Below are 17,685 nucleotides of genomic sequence, written 5' to 3' on the forward strand. Positions count from 1 at the left end.
AGCAAGCAAGCCTCCCTGCTCGCTTCAGTGCCTGGCTGCCGGCCGCCATCTTGGCTGACAGTTAATTTTCATATACTCACTGATTAGCCAATGAAAAGGGTAGCGGTCGTACGCCAATTACCATGTTTCTCTTTTATTAGTGTAGATATATATTCTTTTTAAATACTATTTTGATTACTGTAAAAAAAGTGGTGAGTGTTCTGTATAGGAAGCTGGAGTGAGTGTCCTGCTCTTTGGACTCAACGGAGCTCACACTTCAGGGAACGGACAGGGCGTGCCCGGAGCTGAGGGAGTCGGTGCCCTCGGGCACAGCGGTTCACGCTACCTATCATTCTCATTCTCATCACCGTCCCGGTTCCTCTCTGAAAGACACAGCGTGGTCTCACGTGCTCATTCACAAACACTCGCCTTATCTCGGGAAAGCTGGAAGTCCCGGAGCAGCTTCAGCGTGGCTGCCATCCGCTCACCCGCCGGCATCCGGGATGAGTACATTCCGCACAGCAGTTGCCTTTTACCTGTCACTTTCCGTTCACTCCCAGTGGATGTAACATTTTTCCAGCTAATTTTTAAAAACACAGATTGACATTCATGGGACCAGCCACCCAGTGGGCAGTTCAGGTGTGTTTAGCAAGTATTTGCTGCCCTAAGAAACCCCCATCTCACCACAATAATGGGGAGAGCGTTCAAATCGCAGGTGAGTCGGAGGGAGGAGATGGACGGAGGCCTGAGAATGGCTCTGCCTCAGAAGGACTGAGAGGTGGGAGCAGTTTCTTTGTTTCTCTGCCAGCGCTTCTCGGCCAATAGAAGACTCTAGAACAGGGGTGGGCAAACTTTTTGACTCGAGGGCCAGAATGGGTTCTTAAACTGGACCGGAGGGCCGGAACAAAAGCATGGATGGAGTGTTTGTGTGAACTAATATCAATTCAAAGTAAACATCATTACATAAAAGGGTACGGTCTTTTTTTTTTTTTAGTTTTATTCATTTCAAACGGGCCGGATCCGGCCCGCGGGCCGTAGTTTGCCCACGGCTGCTCTAGAATGTATGGGAACCACACAGCCTTGGGCACGCACCAGGCGCGTGCTTGGCAAACCCTCAGTGCATGTTCCCTCGACTTAAAGACATTGCACTTCTCTTCACCGGCGATCCGTGTACCCTAGGCCTCTAGAATAGGCTTAGGTCTGAGCTGGGGAGGCGGGACTGTGCGTGCTCTCCGTTTATAATTAGCGGCTGAGAAAGAATCGGGGCAGTGCTCCGCATGTCTAATGTCGCCACTTCTCTCAGGAGCGCAGTGGGTCCCAAGCCAAAAGCCGTGTTGGTAACGATCTTTCCTTTGGCTTCCAGAGCTGAGCTACGCCTGGATCTTCAACGAATACCCCTCCTACCAGGACAACCGCCGCTTCGTCTCCCAGGAGACTGGGAACCTGTACATCGCGAAGGTGGAAAAGTCCGACGTGGGGAACTACACCTGCGTGGTCACCAACACGGTGACCAACCACAAGGTCCTGGGGCCGCCCACCCCACTGACCCTGAGGAACGACGGTGAGTGCCGGGCTTGGGGGCTGTTCTCTGTGGCACGTCGAGTGTGGAGAGCTGTGGCACCGACACGCACCACGTGATTGTCTGAATTACACGGAAGGGAGGTTAAATGCTTTCTACGTTCGGTGCCCAGTGTTCTCCGCTTGGGTAAGGAAAACTCCAGGAATCCAGTTGGAAAAGGAATTAGCAAGCTATTGGCTCATCTCAGCAGGAACAGAGGGTGGTTCGGGTGAATATAAATAACAAAGGGATCTGTTGCTCCTTCTTTCCCACTGAAACCATGGGCCCAGGCAGCGCGGAGTGGGAGGTGGAAGGAGGAGGTCGTTAATCATGTCCCTGTAATTGAGTCTTCGGTGTCGGGAGAAGTTGATAATGATCCAAACAGTGCCCAGATTTATGATACTGACGACAGTTCCCACCACAATGATACGCGGTTGCCTCCTGCACATGCCCCACAAGGGGGTGGGGATCGAACCTGCAAGTGAGGTGCGTGCCCTCCGGTGGGAATGGAACCTGAGACCCTGCTGTGTGTGGCCGGCGCTCTAACCACTGAGCACACTGGCCAGGGCTTATCCACGTTTGTTCTCCTGCCCCCTGTGCTGAAGGAACTCTACTGGGGATGGACGGGGTGGGGGAGGAGGGGAGCTGTGAACCACAACCCCCAGCACAAGGGTATGTGCAGACAAAGAGGGCCAGAGCATCTCGACAGCACTGGCTGCCTCAGGGGACATGTTAGAGCAAATAATGTAGATTTCAGTCATTCGTTCGTTCATTCATGCACTTGCCGTGTTTATGTAGCACTTGCCACGTGACAGGCCCACCCCGGTGCCAGGGAGGAGAAAGGAAGGCCCCTGCCTCGTGGCACTTAGGGCATTTGACTGTGTTGGGGAGTAACAAACAAATCCGTACGGCCACCCGGAGGCTCTGTGCCTTTAACAGGGAAAGCCTCCGAGGCGGTGACATGCCTGAGACCTGAAAATCGGGCACAGATGGTCGGAGGGAGGAGCCGAAGGCTGAGTCCACATCACGTGCAAAGTGATGAGCCCTTGGCTCCTTCCGGGAGCTCCGTAACGTGATGTGCAAAGGCCCTGGGGCCCGAATGAGCCCTTGGCTCCTTCCGGGAGCTCCGTAACGTGAACCTGGGTGGAGCATACTGAGCAGGTGGAGGGGGGTCTGAGTTGAGGTTAGAGGGGAATCGGCCGGCCACAAGGCCAGGGAGAGAAGACTGGCTTTCATTCAGGTGCCATGCGGAACCTGGAGGGGATTATATGCAGAGAGTGATGGGTGTGTTTTAAAAAGACCTTTTTGCTCTGTGGGAAGTAGACTTGTAAAATGCAAAAGTGGACGCTGGGAGCCCAGCTCGGAACTGGTCTCGGTCACTGGGTGGAAGCTGGTGCAGCGGGAAGTGGGAGCGGGAAGCTGGGAGCCAGGAGCCGGCTCACAGGCCCGGCCACCAGGAGCGCTGACTCACCGCGTGGGAGGAGGTGGGAGGGAAATCAGATGACACACAGGTTTTTGGAGCAGCAACGGGGCTTCTGGGAGTGCCGTCCACGGACATGCTTTTACTTAACAGGCTTGGAAGGGCGAAATCGAGAATATTATTTTAGCCGCTATTTGTGGAGCCAACAGCATGGCTTCTGACTTGGCAAGAGAGCCGTCTCTGCAGCAGAGGTTTGGCGGTGGGTGTGGTGTCCCTGTCGGCCCTCCCCGCCCCACGCCCCTGCCACGGTGGGTGGCCCACGTGGCCTAGGACAGAGCAGAGCCTCCTCCAACCCTGTCCCAGCGCCAGTGCTGGCCACGTGGCCGATGCTAAATTCATGTCAGAGGAAGCTGAACTCTATGAGTAAAAATGGAAGCTTACCAGTTTCCAGGGCGAGGTAGGCAGGGGACCGAGTCTGTCAAAAGCTGTCACTGCTCTCCCCGACCGAGGGGTGAGGGGACGTTTCCATGAGACAAGCCCCGGTGGCATCGCGTGTAGAATTATCTGAAAAGACAGCCGCTCCGGCCTCTGCCCACGAGGCCCGGACGCCCAGGGCTTGCCCAGCGGTGCTGCTTGTCGGGGTGAATCACGTAACAGATGCCCTGGAGGGTGGACTCGGATGCACAGAGACCCAGCCGAGGGGACACACTCCAGGCTGCTGCCCAGGCAGGACCCGAACTCCAGTGACGCAGGAACCCGGATCAGCCTGCGCCTCCACCAGGCAGCAGCCCTGCCTTCGCCTCGGCTCTCAGACCTGCCTCGTCACGTCCAGTTTATCGTCACAGAGATGACACATGCTTCCTATTGGAATATTCCATCACAGAACCTGTCGACTACGGATCTCATGCTGCGGCCATTAATGCCTATTCATTCTTCATTTCCACGAGGAAATTCGTACCGTATCTTCCCTCGGAGGCTGGAGTACATAAAGGGTGTTCAGACTCCATCACGCAGCACAGAATAGGTCACTTAATGAGCCCCTGTCTGGAGGTAAGAGAAAGGGCCAAGAACGTCCCTGACCGTGCCAACCAGGCTGTGGCCTCACTCAGGGGCCGAAGAGCTGGGCAGGACTAAAAGTCAGGAAGGAAAACAGTCATGGAATCTGGGGTATCAGCCCAGACCTACCCCAAACACAGAGACAAGTCTGTCTTGTTTTTAATTCTGACAGCATCATAGTTGAGGATCTATGGGAGTAAAACCCGTTTTAGTAAGAAGAACATCTTGATGATTAAAGAAGGTGAGACAGTTTGCTAGACCGGCATCGCTAATCTGACTCAATAGCGTCTTGGTGGCATTGGCTAGTTTGGAGGCTTGGCAAGCTCAGGAACTCAGCCGTCCCCTCTGCACCCCCAGCACAGTCAACTCCATCTTGGGACCATGGGGACCCAGAGTCGTAGACGGTCTCTTAGCCGGTCAGTTAGGAAGCACCTGTCAAGCACTCGTGTGAAGTGAAAGCATGTGACCTGACCGCCTGGAAGCCCGCAGTCTCAGAGCAAGCCCGATTAATGGAGACTCTGAGGTTGCATTTTTTATTGGGATTATGGAATCGAGTTCCAATAAACACATTTACAGACAAAAGGGTTTGGAATGAAAGAGGGAGGTCGAGGTATCGGCCTACAATAGAGATGACAGGGCACATTCACTTGCATCTTTTGATCGTGCCTTTAACCAAAAACTGTGCCCTGGGTACAGCTGTATATTTGTCCCTAGGGATGCGGAGTCTGTGTTCTCAGAGTCTAGTCTGGCTGAGGAGCCCGATTGCTGATGGAGGCAGGCGGGGCCCCACTGGGAGAGCAGAGGATTAAAGCAGATGCATTGGTCTCTCCCGCTGAAAGCCACTAAGTTGCAGTGAGATTGTGCAGCAGTCACAGCCTGGCCAAGAGGGAAGCTGGCCTGGGCTTGAGTCAGCCCAGCCTTCCATGAAGGGTTGTCCAACCTCAGAGAGAGGAAGGGAATTCCAGGCGGCGGGCACAGGTTCCCAGCACCTCCTGCAGGCCAACCCTACCCATGGCCTGTTTTCTTGTAAAGAAAGTTTCAAATGTTTCTCCATAGAAATGTTGAATCTTTGGGGATAATTCCTAGATTCTCTATCATCTTTGCCACTGTTGTAAATGGGAGCTTATTTTTAATCACACTCTCTGATTAGCTAGTGCTGATGTATGGAATGCCATTATTCTTGTGATTCAACATCTGGCAAGCTTGCTGAAATGTGTTGTTCGTTCTAAGAGCCGGTCTGTGATTCTGCTCATTCTCCCAAACTTTTCTGTTTTTACCATTTCCTCTAAGCCAGGACTGGGCCAGCTAGGGCTCATGGGCCAAACACAGCCCACCATCGTTTTTGTAAATAAAGTTTTATTGGAACAGAGCCTTTTTTTTCCCTATTGTCTTTTTCTAGCTCCAGTGACAGAGTTGAGTCTTTTTTTTTTTAAATATGTTTTTATTTATTTTAGAGAGGAAGGGAGAGGGAGAGACAAATAGAAACATCAGTGATGAGAGAGAATCATTGATCAGCTGCTTCCTGCACGCCCCCTACTGGGGATCAAGCCCATAACTCGGGCATGTGCCTTGAGCAGGAATCGAAACTGTTGACCGCTGAGCCACACGGGCCAGGCCAGAGTTGAGTCTTAACAGAGAATGAATGCATGGCTCACAAAACCCAAAGCGTTGCTCTCTGTCCCTTTACAGAACACCCCTGCCAGTCCCTGAAATAGAATATCTGTAAATATCTGAAGACCGTCCATCAAGACTTGGTCTTTGTGGCTCCAGCAACGTGGACTGGGACCGACATGTGCAAGTTAGCGGGAGGGAGAGAGTGTTGAGCTCAGCACAACGTGAAGAGCTGTTTGGTGGGAGGAATATAAAAGCACTTCCTCACAGGAGCTCAGAGTCTGCTTCCTTTCTCCTAAAAGTAGGAGACGGTTTCATTAATAAACTGGGGACTATCAGCAAATGACCTCAGGGCTTGCCTCCAACCCGAGTTTCCCGGGCACCTGCTCTCTACCTGCCCAGGAGAGAGCCTCCTGGAACAGCTCCGGGGAGCTCTGCACCCCATGGAGAAGGAAGGAACAGGATGCAGGTTTGATTGAGCGCCCACCACAGGGTTTACTTGCACATCGCACGTGTGATGAGGTGGAACCCACGTTCACCAGGTGATACACAGCCTCAGGCTCCTCTCCTCCCCTCCCCCCTCTCCCCAACCTCCCTTCTCCTCTCCTCTCCTTTCCTCTCCTCTCCTCTCCAGCTGGGGAGGTTCTTGCTTGGACAGCTGTGGCCTCACCTCAACGGGACTTAACCTCTGGGACGGCGGACAGCAGTGGCCGAGATGCCTTGGACAGTCAGTCCTTAGACCCACAGTGGCCCCTTCCACCCAGGGCACAAGTCCTCCCCAAAGGGGCAAAGCGATCGACTCAGCCAAGGGCGTCGGTATGACTAACCCGGTATCGCCAAACATTTCATACTAATGGAACACACAGCCTATTTCCCAAGAGAGCCCATGTGGGAACTTCTCTGAAGACCATTTTTGCAATTTCTGTTTTTCAACAGATAATCCCACTCTGTGGGTGACAGTCCTTCTGGTGGTTTAATGTAGCAAAACCACAGATTCCAGCGAAGGCAGGTGTTGGCAAAACCTTATGGTGCGCGACTCCGCCAACACAGCGCTCTGCAAATGGCAGTTAAATAAGTGTGGCGCGCGGCTGATTTCTCCTTCGCGGGCTGTGATGTTGCCAGTTATCTTGCTGAATTCTGTGTGCCCGTGCACATCAGCATCAGCCTAATGATTGTCCAGGGCTTGCCCGCCAGCATGGCTCAGTGGAGGAGCGTCGACCTGTGAACCAGGAGGTCATGGTTCAGTTCCCCGTCAGGGCACATGCCCAGGTTGCCAGCTCAATCCCCAGTGTGGGACGTGCAGGAGGCAGCTGATCAATGACTCTCATCATTGGTGGTTCTATCTCTCTCTCTCCCTCTCCCTCCCTTTCTGAAATAAAAACATATATATATTTTTAAAAAAATAATAATTGTCCAGGGCTTGAAAGGGGAACAGTTGTTGCCACAAGGTTGTCTGCAGAATCCAGGCTCTGGATGGGCCTTGTCCCTGGTGTGACAAGAAGTGTCCACTGAGGTTGGGCGGAACTTCCTGCTTTGGCTTAACACCTGTGGCGGCTACAGAAGTCCTTAAGGGGCAGTCCCTGGACCGGCAGCAGGAACACCAGCTGGGAACTTGTTGGACATGCAGGTTCTTGGGCTCCATCTCTACTCACTAAATCGGAGACTCAAGCCCTCGGGTGGTTTATAGTTTGGGACCCACTGGCTTGGAAAGAACACCTAGGAATTCCCAGCCGTGTCTTCACCGGGAGTAGCTCTCTGACTCACCAAATGCAAAGTCACTGCCGGCATAGCCCGCGTTACTATGCGATGCACAGAAAACGTGCAGCCCACACACGTCCCGAAGGTGGCACTTGGGTCTGTGTGGCCCACGTGGGCACCGTGGTGAGGCCGGTGCCTGGCACAGGGTTGCTGTGACATGCTTGTGTCTTGAGTTAATTCGCTGGGATGTAGGTATAGCTGAGCCTGGCTCCTGAGGACTTGGGTGCACAGACTCTCAGGCGCTGCCACTTTGACATGTGGGATGGGGGCTCTCCTCTCCAAAAAGCAGAAAACACTGACCTGCATTGGAAAGAAGTAAGACTTTCCTTTTTACTTTATGTTTAAAATTAGGTAGAGGTGTGTGTGGACCCTGAGCAGAGCACGCCGAATGTTGAAGGCCCATGTGCCACACGCATGTGCAAAGGCAAGGACACGGCAGTTTTCCTCACGCACCGCACAGGCGCACCTTTACCCTACGTAACACCGACGTCACTATCTGGCAAGAAGCCTCCTTTGTCTGAGTTCCTATAAAATGCGCTGCTGCCCAGCCAGTGCGCAACCACTCTGGGGGCTGCTGTGCGTGCAGTGGCTGCTGTGTGTGCAGTGGCTGCTGTGTGTGCAGTATAACCTCTCCCATCTGCCTGCGGCCGCTCACATCTTCCCCTAGTTCCCAGCGTCCACCGAGGCCCATCCTTAGCAGAGGGGCTTGGACCCAGCAAGGTCTCTTTAGAAGTAAAAGCACGAGTTGTCCGTACAGGCAGACGACCCAGATCCTGCAGGCGGAAGGGGTCTGCTGTGCGTGCAGTGGCCGCTGTGCGTGCAGTGCTGCTGTGTGTGCAGTGGCCGCTGTGCGTGCAGTGGCTGCTGTGTGTGCAGTGGCTGCAGTGTGTGCAGTATAACCTCTCCCATCTGCCTGCGGCCGCTCACATCTTCCCCTAGTTCCCGGCGTCCACCGAGGCCCATCCTTAGCAGAGGGGCTCGGACCCAGCAAGGTGTCTTTAGAAGTAAAAGCACAAGTTGTCCCTACAGGCAGACGACCCAGATCCTGCAGGCGGAAGGGGTGTCACTGAGAGTCTGTCCCCCAGGCCATCCTGACAATATCACGGGCGCGTTGCTGCTTCGAGTTGGTGTGTGGCCTCAGCGCAGCTCACACCCTCTCCTCTCTGTGAGCAGCTCGAGGTGGAGAAGGCGTTCTGGAACAATCCCATCCAAGGCCTCGCTCCCGTTCCTCCTACTCTGCGTGTGCGTCGCCAGCGCAGCTGCAGACAATTGCGTCCCCGCATGTGCAGGTGGCCGGAGGAGGGACCTGGAGAACGCACTCCTGTGTGAGTGGCCTTTGTTTCTTAAAAATGATTTAAAAGGCAACAGCTTTTCCAATTCAGTGTGGAGGATAAAGGCCAAAAGAGTTAAACTGGAAGAAACAGTCCAATAAAAACGTAGACTGTGCCAGATGTAACCCAATTAAATGGACCCGTTCACAGGTGTTCCTGAAACTGCGCACAACACGGGCGAGGAGAATGGCCTTTTCCCACGTCTATGGCTTTAATAAATAGCGACGATCTCTGTGTTAATGAGCATTCTGTAGACAGTGAAAACTGTGCTCTCCATCTCTGATCCATGTCTCCACGTCCTGCAACCAATGTTGTAAATGCAGACCAAACTGCATGATTGCTGATAACTCTGCCCCTAGACCAGCCGTGGGCAAACTACGGCCCGCGGGCCGGATCCGCCCGTTTGAAATGAATAAAACTAAAAAAAAAAAAAGACCGTACCCTTTTATGTAATGATGTTTACTTTGAATTTATATTAGTTCACACAAACACTCCATCCATGCTTTTGTTCCGGCCCTCCGGTCCAGTTTAAGAACCCATTGTGGCCCTCGAGTCAAAAAGTTTGCCCACCCCTGCCCTAGACACAAACAGGCATAGCAACCCGAGCCCGCCCCAGGTGACCACATAACCGCCTGCCCCTTTCGTTTTAGAAAAGCGTCGTCTTTAGTCAGTGACCTCACAAGAAGCCTTGATGATATGCACAAACACGTCTGCAGTTCAAGGCCCGGTCAGGGAGCATGCCCGGGTTGGGACTCGATCCTATTCTTCTGTGTTTTTAATATATTTTTATTGATTTCAGAGAGGAAGGGAGAGGGAGAGAGAGAGAGAGAAACATCAGTGATGAGAGGGGATTATTGATCAGCTGCCTCCTGCACGCCCCCTACTGGGGATCGAGTCCACAACCCAGGCATGTGCCCTGACTGGGAATCAAACCGTGACCTCTGGGTTCATAGGTCAACGCTCAACCACTGAGCCACACCGGCCGGGCAATATTCTACTTTTTACGCTGTTTCAGGATAAAAATCCTGGCATTGGAGGCACTCGTTTACCTGCCTGTTGTAATTTAGGGTTAATTCACATTAGCTTGCACGTGAAAGAGAAAGTAATCAGTGGCCACAGATTGATTACTCAAATGATGTTGCTTATAGAGATATAATCCAGAGGGCAGTGTTTTGTTAAGTATTTAAAATTTTCTGCAATGTGTTTCCCAAAAATGCCTTTGATGTTCCCCGTGACTAAGACTCTATCCCTTTCCTCTATATTTTTTTCATGACTAAAAAAACCAATAACAACAACTATTTCTGCGAGTGACATGGGAAGCATGGAGAACTCAGTCCTGGCAGGCGGTGGGTTCTGTGTCGAGTTTTCTGCTGCGTCCGATGAGACCTGCCTCCAATGAGGGGCCAGCTGTGCCCCGTGGTGCCCGCGTGGGAGCTGTGGACATTACGCGGGAAACAGTCCCGCGAGTTTTAAAAAGCCCTCCGAGACTCAGCGCCTGATCTTTATCCACAGGGGTGATGGGCGAGTATGAGCCCAAAATCGAAGTGCAATTCCCGGACACGGTGCCGACCGCCAAAGGAGGCACGGCCAGGCTGGAGTGCTTCGCGCTGGGCAAGTGAGTCCTGGTCCCTCCGCGTCCTCTGGGCTCCTGGAGGCCTCCTCGCCCTGGGGAGGGGTGGCTGTCATTCGGCAAATACACCCCCTCACCACAGAGAGGGGACCTGGGGTGACCAGGGAGGGTCAGGCCGCCACCCTGACGTGGCCAGGAGGAGGGGGAAGGGGCAGTTCTGAGAGGTGTGCTGCCCACATTTACCGCCTGAATGACGGGTGACACGGGCCTTCCCTGGAGGGTGAACCTAGAGACTCCATTCCGGCCCCCGTTTCCCGAGGAGCCACCACATTCCCTTGAATTTCTTTTAAGTTGCCAGTCCCTGCCTGCCGCTCGGATAGAGGCAGATGAGACCGATAGCTCCAGGAGACTATCTCCCAGAGCTGCCTGGAAGTGACCCACACCCTTCCCAGGGCCTGCCCAGTATCGCTGGCCCAGCAGCGTGGGGACCAGGGAGCGGCCCCGGGCGGTTCTGTCCGAGGGCGCAGGCGAGGGAAGATGGGCGCGATGGTGCCAGCAGCCCTGCAGGCCAGGTTTGCCGTAAAGATCAGAACTGCCATCGGACACAGCCTCAGGCCGTCTCTGCATGTTAACCATGCGTGGCTCTCTCCTCCCACCCCGTGTGCCCGCTAACCCCTGGCTCACACCCCCAGGCTCCCCTGTGCCCAGACGTCTGCTGAGGCGACTCGGGCCCGACCCCCGTGTCCGCCACGGTCTCCACTCGCGTGCAGCGGCCCCTCCAGCCGCCACGCAGGAAGTAGTTCCCTTGCAGCTTTGGTTTCGGGTCCCATGGAGGGTTCCTTCCGTGTCCGTGTTTCTCAGTCAGGACGGCGTGCGCTACAGTGGTGCCTAGTGTGGGACAGTGCAATGCCGTGACCCACCTGTTCTTTCTTTATTGACTTCAGAGAGGAAGGGAGAGGGAGGAGGAATAGAAACATCAGGATGTGAGAGAATCATGGATCTGCTGCCTCCCGCACGCCCCCCACTGGGGGTCAAGCCCACAACCCGGGATGTGCCCTGACCAGGAATCGAGCTGTGATCTCCTGGTTCATAGGTCAATGCTCAACCACTGAGTCACACCAGCTGGGCTAGGAAAGTTTTTTATTCTAATAGGAACACAAAGTCCATGGTAACATGAGCGATGTGGCGATGGGTAACGTCCTAACAGTGGTGCCTGCATGTGTGTGTGACGTCGGGAGGCGCTCTCCGGGGCAGACCCGAGAAGGAAGAGGTTGTTGGGAGCTCAGGATGCAATGGACGGTCCCGTTTTCTCTCAGCTCATTCGCCGCTTTCTGTTCTCGCCACCAGTCCAGTCCCCACGATCGTCTGGAGGCGGGCAGACGGGAAGCCCATAGCGAGGAAAGCCAGGAGACACCAGTCGGACGGGATCCTGGAGATCCCCAACTTCCAGCAGGAGGACGCGGGCTTATATGAGTGCGTGGCCGAGAACTCCAGAGGGAAAAACGTCGCGAGGGGACAGCTGACTTTCTACGGTGAGTTCCTGGGGATGCGGAGCGTGTGTGGACCCTGCCACTGAAATCGAAAGCTGGGGCTTGCATTGGGTTTTGGGGAAGGGCCGTGCGAAGTAGGGCCCTGCAAGACCTCGGCTTGCTGCTGAACCTGCACCCCCTTCTCACCCCCTCTTCCCCCAGTGGCGCTGGGTGTGGGGAGGGCCGTGGGGCGAGGATGTTGACGAAGCCGAGGAAGAAATCAGGCTGATGTGTTGGGGCGATGCTGCTGTGAACACATCACAAAGGGGCTGTTTTCCCTCCCACCATCAGCTGTAAACCTGACACCGGAAACGTGTCATTCCTCCTCCCAGTTTATTTTTCACGTTCTTGTAAAGCTCTACGCTTTTGGGTTTTGATTTGGGGCTCGTGTCAATCCTTGGTCATTCCTCCTCCTTGGTGGCGATTTCATGAACATGGGGGAACGCACACGGTCCCGGTGTCGTCCTGATCGGAGTGGACCGGGACAGAGCTCTCACCCGGACACGCCTTACGTGCGGCTGCGCCTGACCCACTCAGGTTATCCGCTCGGACCCGGCTGTTACATGAATGTAGAACCTCCCACACGTGGTCGTCGATGGAGCCCACGTGGAACCTTGTCAGTGTATCTGTTTGGGATCCAGAAAAGCATTTCACTTGGTGGGGCACCCTGCCAAACGGGAACACACCTGAGCCCATCTGTCTGGGGTGTTGGAAATGAATGTATAGATTGGCTATTATGTAAGAATGGTTCAGGGTGGGGAGTTATTTTCCTGCCAAGGCGGAGCGTGTGTGGACCCTGCCACTGAAATCGGAAGCTGGGGCTTGCAGTTGGGCTTTGGGGAAGGGCCGTGCAAAGTAGGGCCATGCAAGACCTAGGCTTGCTGCTGAACCTGCACCCCCTTCTCACCCCTTCTTCCCCCAGTGGCGCTGGGTGTGGGGAGGGCCGTGGGGCGAGGATGTTGACGAAGCCGAGGAAGAAATCAGGCTGATGTGTTGGGGCGATGCTGCTGTGAACACATCACAAAGGGGCTGTTTTCCCTCCCACCATCAGCTGTAAACCTGACACCGGAAACGTGTCATTCCTCCTCCCAGTTTATTTTTCACGTTCTTGTAAAGCTCTACGCTTTTGGGTTTTGATTTGGGGCTCGTGTCAATCCTTGGTCATTCCTCCTCCTTGGTGGCGATTTCATGAACATGGGGGAACGCACACGGTCCCGGTGTCGTCCTGATCGGAGTGGACCGGGACAGAGCTCTCACCCGGACACGCCTTACGTGCGGCTGCGCCTGACCCACTCAGGTTATCCGCTCGGACCCGGCTGTTACATGAATGTAGAACCTCCTGCACGTGGTCGTCGATGGAGCCCACGTGGAACCCTGTCAGTGTATCTGTTTGGGATCCAGAAAAGCGTTTCACTCGGTGGGGCACCCTGCCAAACGGGAACACGTCTGAGCCCATCTGTCCGGGGTGTTGGAAATGAATGTATAGATTGGCTATTATGCAAGAATGGTTCAGGGTGGGGAGTTATTTTCCTGCCAAGGGCCATGTGGATATTTATAACATTGCCAGAGGCCCGATGCACGAAAATCGTGCAAGAATAGGCCTTCCGTCCCCTGGCTGTCGGCACCGGCTTCCCTCTGGCACCCGGGACCCGGGCAGTGATCTGCCCACAGAAAAGAAGCCCAGGCTGGGGTGAAGATTTGGGAAGCGCCTGCCTATAGGTGGTCAACTGAAGCCAAGTTGCTATCTTTGGGCTCAAAAAACCGCAACCAGTGAACGTCTGACGCACGTTCGCCAGGCCTCAGGAGTTGATTCCTGTTCTCCACGGTGTGAGCAGCCGAGGGGATGTGATTTGCAGGGCTGCGGGTCAGCTTCATCATGCGAGTGTGAATGCGCCCTCCCATCTGCCCTTCCCGTTAGATTTTTTTAAAATAGTTTTTAGTGTTGTTATGTTTTTGTGTTTTTTTAATATAATTTTTTATTGATTTCAGAAAGGAAGGAGAGGGAGAGAGAGATAGAAACATCCATGAAGAGAGAGAATTATTCATTGATCGGCTGCCTCCTGCACGCCCCACACTGGGGATCCAGCCCACAACCTGGGCATGTGCCCTGACCGGGAATCGAACCGTGACCTCCTGATTCATAGGTCGACGCTCAACCACTGAGCGATGCCGGCCGGGCAGATTTTTTAATTTCTAAGTTCTACGGCTCATGCTGGCATTTGTTTCCATTAAAAACTCCTGGTTTGGAGGATCAGGGAGCCAAATAGCCCTGGGGATTGTTCGGCCACTAAGTTCATGTAACATTCATCGTCAATAGAACTGGGTGTCAGGTGCAAAACTCGCACGATTCCAGCGGCTGGAACCCCAACGCAAACATCGATGTAGGTCCTTCCTGGCCGTGATTGAACCAAAGATGGAAATGAAGGGATTGCGCATCTGTCCCGGAGACGAACAGTGTCAGGGGGTCAAGTTCAACACAACCGTGAACCTTATATTTGAAGGTGTCGCTTGAGATTAAGACCTCAGATGTTTTAGAGGAGAGATTCTTCCACTTCACACCTAGAAAGAGCATGCATCGCCCAAAGCAGCGATCGTCAACCAGTGGTCCGTGAGGTCCAAAAGATTGGTGATCACTGGCCCAAAGCATGGTTCTGTTCTCATGGGTGGGTGTGTTGAATTCTATGTAATATGTGGGATCTACCTACATTGCCCAGAATTTAGACTCTACCTTCCTTCTGAAATAATAGTGCTGAGCCATCCAGCTCAGGCCTTCCTCAGAGACGGTGTTCAGGCCTGGAGTTCTAGAACAGTCCAGACCATCAGGGATAAACACCATGGGCCCACGTGCATCATAAAAAAGGGAAGCAAGCCATGCTTTCTGCCAGGCTCTGAAATGGACTCTTTGTTATCCATGGACTTGGAACTGGGTGACCTGAAGGCATAAGAGAGAGAGAGGAAAGATTTCCATCAGCCCAGAACTTTAGCTCCAAAAACTCCCCGCAGAGACGTGACTCATCCACTCTGAGCGGCGGCAGCAGCCGCGTGGGCCTTTGCCCCGTCACGCTGCACTCAGTGTGTTAAAAGGAAGATTATCTCATTCTTTGCCGCTTATGTAAGATGCTGTCTCATTCCCCATCTCCCCGGGCCCGTGTCCAGACATGCCCTTCTAAAGGAAAATGTTTTTATCATTGCAAATTGGGCTTCTGTGAGTTAATTTCACTTCCAAATCAAAGACGTGCTTGAGGATGTCTTACAAAGGCTGACTTGATTGTTGGCTTCCCCTGGGCCTGCATGGATGACCACTGAGCACTCCTGCCACGCCCCTCGACCTCCGTGACTGTGGAGAGCGGCTACAGTGTTTGGACAGATTCAAGCCTCAGACTAATGAGAGGACACGGTCCTCTTGTGGCAAAGCCACGTGCAGGTCCCAGAATAATTATAGCCAAAGGCTGTGGCTGTAAGCTTGACCTTATGGTCCAAACCTGTAGTCCCACATGTCTGAGTGATGTGGGCTTCGAGAGGTGCAGCAAGTAAACCAGGGGTCCTCAAACTTTTTAAACAGGGGGCCAGTTCACTGTCCCTCAGACCGTTGGAGGGCCAGACTATAGTTTTAAAAAAAACTATGAACAAATTCCTATGCACACTGCACATATCTTATTTTGAAGTAAAAAAACAAAACGGGAACAAATACAATATTTGTATTTGCATATGGCCCGAGGGCCGTAGTTTGAGGACCCCTGCAGTTCACTGTCCCTCAGACCGTTGGAGGGCCGGACTATAGTTTAAAAAAAAACTATGAACAAATTCCTATGCACACTGCACATATCTTATTTTGAAGTAAAAAAACAAAACGGGAACAAATACAATATTTGTATTTGCATGTGTCCCGCGGGCCCTAGTTTGAGGACCCCTGAAGTAAACAAAGCTTGATCAGGTGCATGTGATTGAGTGGATTCAAAACCCATGAGAACATTGTAAACATCTTGACCACGTCCTTACTTTGCCTAATGGAATCTGCTATAAAATAAAGACTCAGCTTGCAGGCTGTGGCACTGTCTCTCCATCCGAGAGCAGCATCCCACCTAGCCCCAGCTTTATTCTCTTGTCTGTCTTCTTTAATCTTTCACCGCTCCCCCCGCCCCCCGGGTTCACCCCTGGCCATGCTGAGCGCACTCACATGACCCTACTGGAGAGGGTGGGGCCAGCCCTCTGTGGGTTCAAGGAGTGAGAACTTTGTAAGGTCTTTGCAAAACCCTACCTGCCCTCCCTCCCCGGCCCACTCCCGCTTCGGATGGCAAGGTTTGGCCCCCAGCGCTCTGTGTTTTTGAAGGAAAGCAAGGAATGAGCCCAATTGTCCTGAAATCTCCTGTCTCTGCACATGGTCTCCATGTTTGCTTTTTGAGCTTGGACTTGACATTGCTTCATAAGGTACATTTTTTCCCTCCTCGCTCTCTCTTTGAAAAGCCCGGCTTTGTTGTTAATAGTCCACACAGCTTTCTAGAACTTTCTCCATTGCTTTGCTTTCCTGGGCTCTGTGGGGGGTCGGCATCCAGCAGGTGGAAGTAAAACCGGCCCACCACGGCCATCAGCCCATTGGGCCACCCCACCCCCGCCGTGCTCCCAGAAGAGCTGAGAAGGCAGCTGCTCTGGGGCTGCCTCTGCACAGCCGGCAGCGTACACGGGGCAGCGGACACGGGGCTCATCAGGGAGGAAGGTCTCGGCCCTGCGTTCGAGTCGGTGGGGTTGGTGTCATACTTTCTCTGAGAGCTGACCCTCCCGGCCTCGCCTCCCAGGCAGCGCGGCTCCGTCAGCGGAGGATTGGTAAACTGTGTCTCCTCTTTGAAACCCACGAGACTGCTTCTCGGTGGCAAAGGGAGAAGGCATTCGTTCAGGCCCCTGGACACCACGCTGGCTAAGGAACGTGTCCCGTGGTCTCCTAGCTTTGTTTATTATCAAGCAAGTAAGATACAGCCCGTCCTGCTGTGGCTCCATGGTTGAGCATCAACTTATGAACCAGGAAGTCATGGCTCAATTCCTGGTCAGCCCAGGTTTCGGGCTCGATCTCCAGTAGGAGGCACCCGATCTATGTTTCCAACTCTCTATCCCTCTCCTTTCCTTCCTCTCTAAAAATCAATAAAAACATATTTTTTTAAACTTTTTAAAATAAATTGAGCAGACACTGAATGCCCATCTTTGCTTTCTAAACGGCTACAGCTCAACCCAATTGGATTCAAAAAATAAGCGACATCCACGTGGCCATTGAGGACAGTGTCTCCTGGGAGTGCAGAGCCAGCGGGAGGCCCCGGCCCACGTACAGGTGGCTGAAGAACGGGGAGCCGCTGTTCGCTCAGGTAAGCAAGCGGCGACTACCACGGCTGGTGCCGACTGTCACGTCTAAGGTGGCCCTGTTGCTATGGAAACAGGGAAAGGATGAATCATTTCCAAAATAATATGCAACCAGTTGCCATTAACAGTGAAACACGTGCACGTGAATGCACTTGGTGAGCAGGCCCTGCGGCCAGCTCGTCGGTGTCTACACTAGAGCGTGGTCCTCCCACGTGAACGTCCCTGGCTCTGCCATTGGAAGCCATGCAGACGGCCCGGGGCACAAATTTGTGCGGAGAGAGATAGGTGTTCGGGGCACGGTGAGTGGGCCCCAGGCATCCAGATCCCCTGTCAGTGCCGTCTCGCACCCTCTGGGGAGACTTCTGCACAGCGGGGTGCAGTGGCTCACTGGGCAGACGCCCCCTCTGCCCCCGGCATGCAGAAAGGGCAAAGAAACATGAGCTCTGCACCTCTCATGCCACATGGAGCAAACTCTGCAAGTGATGGCGGCTGGAGGCTCCAGCCTGCAGGCCTGGGAGCAGGCGGTG

The 17,685-nt window shown here is 53.6% G+C and overlaps 1 protein-coding gene across 2 annotated transcripts in view; it reads left to right on the forward strand.

Moving 5' to 3' along the window:
- Positions 1–17,685, forward strand: part of CNTN4 (contactin 4) — a 387,684-nt gene that overhangs the window by 312,495 nt on the left and 57,504 nt on the right. For both annotated transcript variants that reach the window (XM_005881887.2, XM_005881885.2), the window contains exons 7-10: positions 1,343–1,540; positions 10,226–10,328; positions 11,631–11,815; positions 17,027–17,163. In XM_005881887.2, the coding sequence (XP_005881949.1) occupies positions 1,343–1,540; positions 10,226–10,328; positions 11,631–11,815; positions 17,027–17,163 (623 nt within the window). The remainder of the gene's footprint in view (positions 1–1,342; positions 1,541–10,225; positions 10,329–11,630; positions 11,816–17,026; positions 17,164–17,685) is intronic.

This window comes from Myotis brandtii, unplaced genomic scaffold (assembly GCF_000412655.1).
Source record: "Myotis brandtii unplaced genomic scaffold, ASM41265v1 scaffold693, whole genome shotgun sequence".
NCBI classification, from domain to species: Eukaryota; Metazoa; Chordata; class Mammalia; order Chiroptera; family Vespertilionidae; genus Myotis; species Myotis brandtii.